The sequence below is a fragment of the Nanorana parkeri genome, unplaced genomic scaffold (genome assembly GCF_000935625.1).
Source record: "Nanorana parkeri isolate BGI_ZX_2015 unplaced genomic scaffold, ASM93562v1 scaffold1880, whole genome shotgun sequence".
NCBI classification, from domain to species: domain Eukaryota; kingdom Metazoa; phylum Chordata; class Amphibia; order Anura; family Dicroglossidae; genus Nanorana; species Nanorana parkeri.
Genome location: NW_017308148.1, coordinates 108,982 through 122,664, shown reverse-complemented (window position 1 = coordinate 122,664; position 13,683 = coordinate 108,982). Strand labels below are relative to the sequence as shown.

The following is a 13,683-nucleotide window of genomic DNA, read 5'->3' as shown; positions in this document are numbered from 1 at the left end:
GGGGGGGGGAAAATGCACCTTCGCCTGAGTTGGCAAAAATCCTTGCACCGGCCCTGGCTACAGGCAGAAGATATTTTTGACTAACCAATTAGCGAGAGACACAAGACTTTAACTAACAGCTCCTCTAGTTTGCCCAATAGTACAAGACATTTAGAGATAACAGAGGTGGGCATATGTGTGACGAACACTCTCCTGTTATCTGTGTATAAAGGAGAGAGATCGCCCTGAATACAATTAGAGCTTTCATAGACCGTTACCTTCTGAGTTTGTGATTTCTCCGGTGCACCGTAACAACTTAATTAGAAACAGCAGCAGACATCTTGTGTGAACCCAGTTGTGGTTCAGATCCATTTCACAATCACTCAGCAGCAAAACTGCATGTGGAATTGTAGTTTTTGTCAACTGAAGAACAATTGGATCTTTTACTTTATAATCTTAAACCAATCTGAGGCCATGTCCCCATGTTCATTTTTATTAAATTACAACCCCACCTGGAGCTCCTCTCGCCTGATCAGCGCGCCGCTGACTCATCCCTGCTCCCCTAATTTCAGTTTAAAAAGAAGGCTTCTTTCTGATTTAGTTGCAACACAAATAATAATAGACTCACTTTGACCGGTAGATACAAATATACCAGCAGTTTGATTGTCCCTGTTCTTACTGATACAAAACTGTCCTGCCACTGTCCAATACCTGCCACTGTCCAATACCTGCCACTGTCCAATACCTATCAAGCTCTCATTAAGAATTCAGGGACTGCAGATGATACAGCAGTGGATAATTGACCAGCAGCAGGACAATTCTATAACGCACGGCTAGGCCTAAATTTATTAGAGACAAAGCGCACAGGTTGGGGCTTTACTACAGGAGTTAGGATACTGCAGAGGATACAGCAATGTAAAATTGACCAGTGTATGCCTAACTTGACCGGTGTATGCCTAACTTGTATTATATCAATGGGTATGGGGTGTGTGGTGAACTTGATAATATGAGGTGGTTTAGGTGCACACTGTTCTTGAACCTGTTTTTTTTTTTCTCTTTCAAATGACGCAGCAATGTGCAAACAAAAGGTAAAAGTAATGAAATGTTTCCAATGACTTACTCTTTTTTCTTTCTTTCTTGTATAACACATAAAACGTGACGGTTCCCAGTACTAAGATCAGCAATGCAGCGACAATTGCAACAGAGGTTTTATGTTTTGCCCTCAGATCTAAAAAGTAGAATTAAAAAAAAATCTGTTTATATCTCCCACACTCAGGGGGTTTATTCTCTAAAGCTTGCGTGCATGTGTTTTGTGCTTTATTGTGCGTTATTTTCATGATTGTATAGAAATATCAAATTGGTTGAATCACAAAAGCAATTACTTCAAGTTGTTGATGCAAATCAATAATGACGGGCAGAGTGCCAAGCGACTGGCGGAGGGCTAATGTGGTACCTATATTCAAAAAAGGGTCAAAATGCCAACCTGGGAGCTACAGACCAGTTAGTCTAACACTGGGTTCACACCTAGGCGTTTTACGTATGCACGTCTGTCGCGCGACCGTCACACGGTTTTTTTACCGCGATTCGCGGTAAAAAAATTGCGCGACCGTCGCGCGATTCCGAAGGCTGCTTGGCTGTATCCCAATGGAAAACGCCCTCCAAAACGGCTCAAAGAAGTACATGTACTTGTTTGGGCGTCAGCCGTTTTGTAGGGCGTTCAGACGGGCGGAAATACGGAAAGGTGTGAACCATGCCCATAGAAAACAATGGGATTTTCATGGTTGTACGTTTTGTAGAGCGTTCATAGAGCGTTGAACGCCCGACAAAACGGAAAGGTGTGAACGGGGCTTTACATCCATAGTATGCAAAGTGTTAGAGGGATTTATTAAGGATTACTTAGTGGAATTTGTTCAGGATAATGGCATAATTACTGATAATCAGCACGGATTTAGGAAGAATCATTCTTGCCAAACCAACCTGCTAACCTTTTACGAGGGGATAAGTAGAGATCTGGATGGAGGGAGGCCGGTGGATGTAGTATATCTGGACTTTGCCAAAGCATTTGATACGGTGCCACATAAACGCTTGTTATACAAGCTAAGGGCTATAGGCATAGATGAATTGGTGTACACATGGATAGAAAACTGGCTACAGGAACGTGCACAAAGAGTATCAGTAAATGGCACCTTTTCAGACTGGGTTGAGGTCATGAGTGGCGTGCCCCAGGGTTCTGTGCTGGGCCCCATGCTCTTTAACCTATTTATTAATGATATCGGGGAGGGAGTGTAGCCATGGCTCAGTGTTTGCTGATGATACAAAAATTGGGAGGGTAATAGACATGGATTTAGACAATGTAAAATTACAGGAGGACTTGGATAAAATAGGGGAGGGGCAACTTTATGGCAGATGAGGTTCAATGTCGATAAATGTAAAGTAATAGACTTTGGAGTTAAAAATGAGCAAATGGCTATACACTTATGGGTGTGCCACTTGGGAAGTCGGAAATGGAGAAGGATTTGGGGGTCATTGTAGACCACAGATTGAAGAATAGCTTGCAGTGCCAGGCTGCTGTTAACAAAGTAAGCAGAGTTCTGTCTTGCATTAAGAAGGGAATGTCTTGCAGGGACAAGTTTACAATTTTGCCACTTTACAGATCACTGGTTCGGCCGCATCTGGAGTATGTGGTCCAGTTTTGGTCACTGGTACTCAGAAAAGATGTCCTTGAGCTAGAAAAAGTCCAGCAGAGGGCAACAAAACTCATTAGGGGTTGGAGGACCTGAACTATGAAACAAGGTTGTTAAAATGAAATATGTTTTCTTTGGAGGTTAGCTGATTTAGGGGGGACATGACTTTCTTGTATAAACTGTTCAATGGTTACAGCAACATTACTAACAAACTCTTTACTGTTAACTCGGTAACAAAGACCAGAGGGCACCACCAAAAATTGGTGGACATTTTTTTTTTAGCACACGTGGCGCAGGGGGTTCTTCACAGTTAGAGCGGTTAAGGTCTGGAGCTCGCTGCCGCAGGAGGTGATTTCACCTAAGAGTCTGGAATCATTCAAGAAACTATTGGACGGTTTCCTCGGAGACCGTAACATACAGGGCTACATGTACGCCTAAGAGCAAAATTACACATGGACTCATACACACGCACACACCAGCTCAAACATAAATGCACACACGCAATAGGTTGGACTTGATGGACTTATGTCTTTATTCAACCTCAGATACTATGTAACTATGGGGTCTATTCACGAAGCTGCCGAGGGCAGCCGAGTGAATGACTGATCTGAAGTGAAGTGAGCCGAACACTGTTCGGCTATTCACTTCAGGCTGGTATGGCTGATTTCAGCCGTACATCGGCTGAAATCAGCCGTACATCGAGTGGCTTCGGGTCGGCCGACCCGAAGTGCAGAAGGAGTTCGACTCAGCCGATCCAACATCTGGATCGGCTGAGCCGAACCTCCGGCAGGCTTCTCACTGCTGTTCGGGCTATTCTTAAAGATGCCGAACAGCAGTGAGTGAATAGCCGAATGCCGCTGAGCAGCATTCGGCTCGGCTGTTCTGCTCGGTCCCTCAGAGGTACCGAGCAGAACAGAAAAAGAGTGAAAAAAGTAAATAGAAAACAATTGTGCGGAGCTAGCAGTGACAGCTAGCTCCGCCCAATAGTTTCCTATTGTCCGGCGGCTCTGCTGCTGTAGAAAAAAAAAGAAAAAAAAAACTCTCCCGGGCGCTCTGGGAGCCTCCCGCTCCCGGCCACCTAGGAGAAAAGCACTGATGTGTCTTTTTTTCTTTATAGTAAACTAGCATTGTACCCGCCCTCTGCTGATGGACCTGATGGGGAACTGCAGCAGAGAGCGGGGACACTGCTAGTTTACTATTGGCTATTGCAAATCGAAATAGCCAATAGTAATGTACCAATGCTTTTCTATGGGAAAATTCTTTTTTTTTTTTCTCTATTCTGACATCGCTCGTGTCAGAATAAAGAAAAAAAGACACAGCTGTATTTCTCTCCTTGGCGGCCGGGAGCAGGAGACTCCCGGGCCGCCAGGGAGAGTTAGCTGTTTGGAGATCAGTGCCCCTGGTTCTACTGAACCGAAGGGGTCCTGGGGCCGAAGCTAGCCGAAGGATCGGCCGAAGCTACGGCCAGATCCTTCGGCAGCTTTGTGAATAGACCCCTATGTAAAATACCTGTAAATGCTGCATTCCATAATGTGCTTTACCAGATCAGTGGGGCATTTTAACATTTGTTATGACCAGTTCTTAAGATGAATAAACAACTGATGGGACTGATCATCCTGGTTAAAATGGATTAAACCCTCACATCAAACTTCTCTTATTTGCTCCCTTTTGGTCTGTTCAATATTGTAATTTAAAGTGTTTTGAAAATCAGAATGCCGGAAAAATGCCGGCTGTCGACTTTACAATAGAAGCAATTCTGGCAGATCACCTGCGGCCAGATCGCTTCTATGGGTCGGTAAAATGCCCGCCCCCGCCAGACACCCCCGCCGTGTTTCTCGGGCTCCGCTGCCCCTTCTGTGGGCCTGGGGCCGTCATGTCGGGAGCTGGCGGGAAGCTGGGAAGGAGAGCGGTAAACATCCGTTGAGCGATCTCCTCCCTGCTCTATGGGAACTATGGGAATGTGCCTGTATCAGTGGTCACATTATGGCCAGGAGTAAGTAATATTTGGTGTACACAAGTTGCTGACCACATTGCTTGCTAAGACTTCCACTGGGAACAACACACAGCTACATAACACCAGATGGAGTGCTATTGGCTGTTCCAAACCATTGTACAGCAGCAATAATGCCTATAAAGCATTTTCTGCCAGCTTTTTAACCTCTACATGTCATTGCAGTTATCATTTTACAAATAAAAATGTTTGTAACCATTGTACAGTTTCTCTTCATTTATGTGTGTAGCTTATTTTGCAGTATTCTCTGTAAAAGGCGAGTCACTCACCAATGCCTTGCACCAGAAGTCTCTCCACATGTGGGGTGGTGAGGGTTGCATGATCAACCACACAACTCAGCTCCATGCCCCAGTTCTGCTCTGTTGGGATGAAGTGATAGACAGATTCCACAGCCGAGCTGCTGATCCTCTGGAGCTTGGCATTCTCCAACAGGGTGTCATTCAAGAACCAGTTCACAGTGATGGATTCTGGGTAAAACCCAGAAACATTACACACCAAACTCTGCTCCACATCCAACTCGAATGTTTGGGAAGTAATCTGAACATTTGGAATTTCTGCAATAATCACAAAATCACAAAAGCAATTACTTCAAGTTGCGTCTCCACTGTTATTACAGTGTTTGTTTTGTATAGGTTCTTTGATAAAGGTTTAAAAGTTTATTGAGGGAGTGAGTGTAGAGATAAGAGACAGACACCTAATAGTCTCTAATATCTGCTGTCAGTCAGTAAAGTTATATGAAACAGTTACATAAATACTCATTGCACTTCATTCTGAAGTAAACTTATGCCCAGACCATGGACATTAAAGTATTTACATATTACAAACTAGCCATAAAAGAGCTACAAAGCAAGCTGTCATTGAACTCTGTAGTTGCTTGCACTGTGGAGTAATTTACCCTCAAAAGTCACAAGAGACTCTAAAGTCGGATTTCAGTCAGTTTCTAGCATCTTACAAGCACCTGGTGTTTGTCTACATTAGATGAATGGCAGGCTGCCAAGATTCTGTTTCCATTGAAAGTATAGGGGAAAGATTCTGTGATTTCAAAGCCTCTGTTGCAAAGTTTGAAGATTCATTTTTACACAGAACCTGCAGCTACAGAGGTGAGTTACAGCTTATTTTATTGTGATTTTTACTGTTCAGAATATGTAACTATTTTAGTAGGTATAGTCTGGGCATAGGGTCACATTAAGCTATCAGTGTAACATATCCTAATTCCCTCCTCCCATGACCATGACATGATTCAAGACACGCCCCTCACCTCATGTTTTGTGGGGAGGCAGATGATGTATCCCATACTATCTCATACACAGATGTACTGGGGTTTTGCAGGTTGCCAATAGGCAACAGACATAAGGAGGTTGTGGTGGGTCTAGGGTTTTGTTACACAGAATATTGAACTATTCATATGCAATGTTTTACATCAATCTGACTGAAAAGAGTTTTATTTTTTAGTCCCAACCAGAAAGAAAGAAAAAAAAATATACAAAAGTTATGTAATTCCCTTTAGGAAATAATAACTGAGGATGTTTATGTTATGAACTTTTCTTAGATTAATCTTCCAGAAAATGCAGATAACATGCAGATCATAGATAACTTAGTACATACAGAGTAATAATAATATTACCTCCATACACCAGCCGGAAGTCCTCTTGGAGAGGTGCAGTAAGAGACTCGTGTTGGACTCTACAGGAGAAGATCCGCTCTCTGTCCTCCTCAGTGGGTGTTATTGTTACTGAGCTCCTCACACTGTACGTCCCATCCGGGTCTCTCTGAGGTATCTCCATGATAACATTGGCCAATATCTCTCTATCTCGGAGCCATTTGATGTCAATGTCCACCGGGTAGAATCCAGAGATGACACTGCGCAGGACGCTCTCTCTGTTTTTAACAACTAATGTTTCTGTAATGGTGATCTGTGGCGGAGCTATAAAATATACAGAACATCATGTGCTACCAGCATCATAACCAGTTAAAGGATCTGCCCCCCCAAAAGTGATATTCTAGTCATAGATGGACCCTGTTGGGTTAAGTTACTCCTGACCTCGTATATGTCTTTGATACTACAGTAATTAAACCCCCCTAGCTATATTTCCTGCCAATATTCTTGCTCACTTGGAGTTTTGGGTGTTCTTATCCATGTTTGTGTGTTGCAGCTCCTCCTTTTACATTCTGCATACTATAAAATACATAACAAATCCAACAGGTAGAGTGGAGCAACTGATAATAGACACAGCAGACGTGCTGAACTCTCCCCGAAAGGGTTCATGAGAGATAGAGGGGACTGTCAGGTGGTTTAACTCCCCAGCATCAACTAAAAACTAAAATATCAGTTTTGGGGGGACTGTCTCTTTCGAAGCGTTAGTCCTGCACACATTAGGCACATTCATTCCTATCTAACTGGTAGAGTTCTAGTGTACGAATCATTTTCATATTCTGATCTTCACAGAATATGAGAGAATCAGGGAGACCGAGACTGCCATAAGTACACAGAGGTTAGCTGAGAACAGCATGAAGCAGGTGCAGTGGCGCAGTACAATAAAAACATGTGGCATCAGAAGATTAACAGTCTGGGCACTTGGCTGAAGACCGGGGTCACGTCTCCTGGGTGTGATGTCTATAAACACATGTTATCAGCTATGACAAAGGCTATTCTCATATAAATGATCATTATCGATCAATTGATTAAAAACTTGATTTGAAATAAAATTCCTCAGAAATAAAGCCAAGTCTATCTTGATGTAAATCAACTTATTGAGGTTTTATTGTCATATTACATCTCTCCATAATGATAGTAGAGGATGTGTAAGGTAATAAAGAATACATAATAATGAGGAAACTAAATCTAGCTAATAAGTAAAAACAATGTTATTTCAGTGTACTGCGACCTTTTAGGCTGAAAACACTTCTTTGCATTTGATTTAAAATGAATTAAAAAGGCATCACAATGCAAAGCTGTGAAAGCGCCCTTAGTGTGCACGCCTTTGTCTGACACTCAGGGGTCTATTTATAACCAATTTGTAGAGCCATTCACCCTACTGACCGTTCATTCTGTGTGAATAGATGCAAACATGAATGTTCTTAGATATATATTTTTGTTTTTAGGGTGAATACATTTAATGTAATCCTGCATTATGGCCCCAAGATGGAGGCGAGGAGCACAGGAAATAAATACATATTTACTATGCTCATCAGTTTTATCTAGTGGCCAACATTCAGTATTACATTACATAGATTTAACCAGAAAAGAAAGTATAAATAAGAAAGTTTGGTTTTGCATTTATTTGCACAGTGTGAACGTTCAGAAAGATTTGTATTGCCAATGGATCTGTGAATTGGTTATAAATAGACCACTAAGGGCGTGGCTTAACAATGGCGCTGTAAAGACGCGTCTTTCTGGAGCTCTGCACCGGCCGGCACTCACCCACACTCCAGGCAATGATACTCCCCATCCTTCGCATGTCCCGGCTCCCGATAGTCCGTCCTGACTGACTTCTTCGCCCCCGCTGACGCCTCGGGCCGGATAGGTGGGTCGTCCAACATGGCGACCACGCGATCCACGGCAGTAGGCCCCACATCGTCTAAAACAAGGGGCAAGGCGGCGGCTCCTCCAGCGGATGTCTCGGAACCGACCCGGGACCGGTCCCCATCCCCCATCTCCTCGCCTGTAATCCAGCATACAGACGCGGGCACCCGCCCGACGCTTGAGGGGGGGAGGGGGGACTGGAGAGAGATCCTCCCGAGGCTCACCACTAAGGGAGACCTAGAGGCCATGGCAGCAACAATAGTGGTGGCCCTCAGGCATGAAGTGCAGGAGATTGGGCAGAGGGTGACAGCAATAGATGGCAGGGTGTCCACACTAGAAGAATCAACAGCCTCTCTCACTCAAAGGATGTCGGCCTTGGAATCGGCCCACTCTGATATGACCTCACAGATTACAACGGCGTTCCTTAGGTTGGACGACGGTGAAAATCGCAACAGACGAAACAACCTGCGTCTGAGGGGTATCCCTGAAGCTACTACTGGAAGGGATCTGCGATCCACAGTCCTGGCGATTCTCAATCACTACATGGACAAACCACCTGACGCGGCCATGGAACTGGACCGGGTACACCGAGTCTTGGGGGCCCGCCCACAGGCGTCCACTAACTCCCCACCTCGAGATGTCTTATGCCGGGTCCATTTTTATGGGATCAAAGAGGAAATCTTGCGTCAGGCCTGGCACAAGGGCCCGATGGACTTTGATGGCGCGACTATCAACATCATGCCTGACCTGTCCAGACATACCCTTCGCATGCGGAGAGCCCTGCGGCCCTTGCTGGAGATCATCCGATCCTCGGACGTTTTTTACAGATGGTGTCACCCTTTCCACCTTATAGTGAGGAAGGAGGATGCCACATTACAGCTACACCATCCCCAACAGCTACCGGCTGTGTTCTCTTTCCTGGGGGCGGTGGCTATTCCTATCCCGGACTGGTTGGACTTCTCCGATGATCGATTACCGCCCGCCTCACCCCCACATGGCGCACCCAGACCGAGGCGGTCCCGCAGCCGACCCAGCCGACGCTGGGCGGCATCGGCTCCCCTCCTGGGCACAGTAGTCACGGTTACTGGGGACTGCTACATTTTATGTTACTTTACTTAATTTTGACTTTATTGATGTTGTGGGGATGTTTTGCCCAGCTGATGCATCTCCAACACCGCTATTGTTTTGACCACTGTGTTATTACCACTCTACCCCCATAGGTCAAGCGTTCATGCCCTAACCACACAGGGGTGTTCGCTAATTGAAAGTTTTGGCTGACCTGTAGTCAGTGTCAGCAACATTCTATTTTTCTGACTTTTCCTGCTAGTGCTCTACTTCCCTCCTTCTGCACTATCTCATCTCGCATTTGTCTCTCACCCACCCTCACTGCCCCCCCCCCCCCCACCTTTCCCTCCTGCCCTACTGGCCCGTTGACAGGTCCTGTATATGGTAGGTGGAGGCCATGGCTCCGCTCTCAGTATATTCCTCGAATGCCAGGGGCCTCAACATCCCTGAAAAACGCTCTAGGTTACTATCTGACCTGTGGAGAGCTAGGGCACAGGTCGCCTTCATTCAAGAAACACATTTCAAACGAGAAGCGGCCCCCAAGCTGGCCAATCCTGACTACCCGGTGGCGTATCATGCTGTGTCCACGCTCTCCAAGTCCAAGGGAGTGAGCATATTGCTATCCAGACTGGTGGACTGGACTTGGGTTGACCAGCTAGTAGATGAGATGGGTCGATACCTGGTGGTGAAGGGACGCTTGGGCGGGATCTTGGTGACACTGGCCAATGTATATCTGCCCAACTCGGACCAGCTCCAGTTTCTAGACACCTTCCTCACCCGCCTGGCGGAGTTCCAAGAGGGGATTCTGCTATTAGGAGGCGATTTCAACGTGGCCCTAGACCCTACCATAGATACCTCTAGAGGTGTCTCCCACCTCTCCTTCCCTTTTCTCAGGAAGTTCAAACTGGCCCTCCAGCAACTTCACCTTGTGAACGTGTGGCGTACCCTGTTCCCTGATGGACTGATTACACCTACTATTCGACAGTACACCAATCCTACTCCAGGGTAGATTACCTCATGCTTCACCACGCGGACCTGTCTAAGGTTATGTCGGCGTCTATTGGCTCACCCCTTCTATCTGATCACGCTCGATTCAGTTATCTGTGGACCTTCTTGCCCCCACATCCCGATGTTCCTCCTGGAGGCTCAACGAGTCTCTCTTGCAGGACCCCATCATTCGGGGAGAGGTGTCGTCCTCCCTGCTGGAATATTTCCATACTAATGGCGAGGACGGTGCTGACCCTCTGAATGTATGGGAGGCACACAAATGTGTCATATGGGGCGTACTCATTAAACACGGAGCACGGCGGAAGCGGGAGGGTATTGCCCATACCGAGGCCCTATTGGCTCGTCTCCGCAAATTGGAGGCGGTCCACAAGCGGTCACTCGCAGTGTCGACCTACAAGGAGCTAGTACAGGTCCGTACGGCTCTGAATGCCCAACTGTTCTTGAAGGTTAAGCGGCACGCCTTGTGGGGCCGCAGGGCTTTCTATGAACACGCAAATAAACCCAGCAAATATCTAGCAGCCGCTTTACGGGGCCCGAAACATAAAACTTTCATCTCCCACCTAACCTCCAGACAGGGTTCCCGGCTCACGCTCTCTACGGACATGGCGGAGGAGTTTTGCGACTTCTACCGCCGGCTCTACAACCTACAGCCAGATCCCCTGATTCGGGAGTCGCCGGCCTGGCTGGCGGCGATAGACTTGTACCTTCAACAGGCGGGCCTTGCTGCCATATCGGTGGAGGGGAGAGAGGGGCTGGAGCTTCCCATCTCCCCGGAGGAACTACAGGGAGCGTTAAAGCAGGCCAAGACGGGTAAAGCCCCGGGGCCGGATGGTTTCACGATCCCGTACTATCGTGGGTTTCAGGATCTGTTATCGCCCCACTTCTTGAAAGCCTATAATTCCATACTTCTCAACCGCCCTGTTCCGTTAGACTCCTTGAGGGCGCATATCGTGGTGATCCCTAAGGAAGGGAAAGACCCAGCGCAATGCGGGAGCTTTCGTCCAATAGCCCTACTTAATGCTGACATCAAATTGTTCACCAAAATTCTGGCTAACAGGCTCTGGCCTATCGTCCGGAACTTAGTGCAAGACGATCAAGTGGGGTTTGTTTTAACTAGGGAGGCCAGGGATAGCACAGCTAGGGCCCTCAATATCATACATGGAGCTTGCTCCACCTCCTCCCCGCTGATGATCCTCTCCACAGATGCCGAAAAGGCGTTTGACAGGGTGGATTGGGCATGGCTACTTGCCCTCTACTCTCGTCCCACAGCGGCAATACGGGTCAATGAGACCAGATGTCCGTATTTCCCTCTCACGAACGGGATCCCTGACTGCTACAGGTATCTGACACTTTTTTCCTGCTGCACACTGCTGTTCATCCCACTGGCTCTTAGGTTGCTAAAGGACATAGATCATAGATCCTTGGTTCGACCTCATCTGGAGTACGCGGTCCAGTTCTGGTCACCAGTACTAAGAAAAGATGTCCTTGAGTTGGAAAAAGTCCAGCGGAGGGCAACCAAACTAATTAGGGGTACGGAGGACCAGAGCTATGAGACAAGGCTACTAAATTTAAACATGTTCACATTAGAGGTGAGGAGATTAAGGGGGGATATGATTTCCATGTACAAGATGTTCAATGGTGGTAGCAACATTAGCGATAAACTGTTTAAAATTAACTCCATTACAAAAACTAGAGGCCACCACCTAAAATTGGTGGAAAAAAAATTCCAGCACAAGGGGCGAAGGGGGTTCTTCACAGTAAGATCAGTTAGGGTCTGGAACTCACTGCCACAGGCGGTGATTTCAGCAAATAATGTGGAATTGTTCAAGAAACTTTTGGACGATTTCTTAAGGGACCGCAATATACAGGGGTACAGGTACTCCTAGAATGAGATCCTAATAGGTTGGACTTGATGGACTAATGTCTTTATTCAACCTCAAATACTATGTAACTATGTAACATACATACCGGTGAGATTAACCACAACTCATGAATAGGGAGCGAGTATTCAACACACCTGGAAGTGTCGGATACCTACATTGGCCACGGATCTGTTACATGACAGAGTTTTCTGGAACCGCCCCCTCCCAGAAAGGTAATATGCAGTATCTACTTTTGCAGTCTGGGCTTACTGCAGTTTAGACCCCATAGTGACAGGGTGACTCTAAGTGGGAAATAATATGGAATAAGGTGTTTCTTAGTGACTATACTCTGACAGATAAACATTTACTCCCGTTGCTAACCATTAACTATTGGAACCCTGTGTGTTATTTGTCAATAATTAACTTTTCTGTGCTATGAAATCAGAGTGCTCATTAAATGCTTTGAACTCTGTACCTTGTATATCTAATCTGATCTCCTTTTCTTCCTTCTTTGGGGTGTACAGTATGGCGCACCTATAGATCCCTCCATACGTTATAGTGATGTCTGATATAGACAGATCAGCAGTTCCATTCTCTGCCCGGCCTGTATACGATATGCGAGGATCTCTTGATCTGACGTTGGCATTCTGAACACTTAATATCTCATTTCCCTGAAAGTACCAGGATATTCCTAGAAATTTCTGATCAATAGGAGGGTTATCGATTGTAAATGAGCAGGGAATGGTCACATCTTCCCCCATTATGGCTCGATGAGTTGAAGGAGCAGTCAGCTGCAGAGAGAGACCTGTAGAGGAGAAAACATTGTAGTTATGGTGATAGCTTGTTTCATTACAATGGTAGAGAAAAGTAACAAATGATTCTAGGAAGAGGGACTGACTTCCGATTAATCCTGACTGAAGCCCACAGCTACTGAGTACGGTTAATACACAAATTCTTCTCTATACCCCACCTTATAGTACATGTAAAACCTAACTGGGTGGGGGCGTGGCCAGCATGTGATCCGGAGTAGACGTGCGCCCGGGCAGCTCCGCTCCATAGAATATCCTGCCACTATCCTAGCGCTGAGTTTCTGCTACTTACCTGGGTTCAGGTGTTGCTCTACCTCTCTGGAGTCGGGACAGACCCTCGGCGGGGTTCTGCATGAAGCGGAACAAGTATAGATCGACCCGATCGTCGGGAGGCAAGCCTCGTGGTGGCTCGGAGGCGGCCATCTTGGCTGTGCTGGCTGAATGCAGCAAGATGTCTGTGGGCACGCAGACGAGTGTCCCGGCCTCGCCACCTAACTCTCCCTCTAGCTCGGACATCTTAGCGGCCATTACATCCTGCAAGGAGGCGCTCACCAGCAAGATCGACTCTTTATCCGCCGATGTGAGCTTCCTGCGCCATGACATGGAAAAATTCCGTACGCGCATGGGGGAAGCGGAGTCCCGGATTTCCCAGGTGGAGGAGACGGCACGGTCGGACACCGAGGAGCTCCGGAGGCTTCAACGGCAGGTACGGGGGCTACAGGAGAAGGCGGTGGATACCGAA

The 13,683-nt window shown here is 46.6% G+C and overlaps 1 protein-coding gene across 1 annotated transcript in view; it reads right to left on the bottom strand.

Annotated features, from left to right (window-relative positions):
• The window catches only part of LOC108800013, a 39,396-nt gene extending 26,032 nt beyond the window's left edge, over window positions 1-13,364 (bottom strand). Inside the window, exons 1-5 of the mRNA XM_018571960.1 lie at window positions 13,256-13,364; window positions 12,608-12,937; window positions 6,299-6,598; window positions 4,944-5,228; window positions 1,100-1,207 (exon numbers count right to left, since the gene is read on the bottom strand). Of these exons, the coding sequence (XP_018427462.1) occupies window positions 1,100-1,207; window positions 4,944-5,228; window positions 6,299-6,598; window positions 12,608-12,937; window positions 13,256-13,364 (1,132 nt within the window). The remainder of the gene's footprint in view (window positions 1-1,099; window positions 1,208-4,943; window positions 5,229-6,298; window positions 6,599-12,607; window positions 12,938-13,255) is intronic.
• Between the last annotated feature and the right edge of the window lie 319 nt (window positions 13,365-13,683).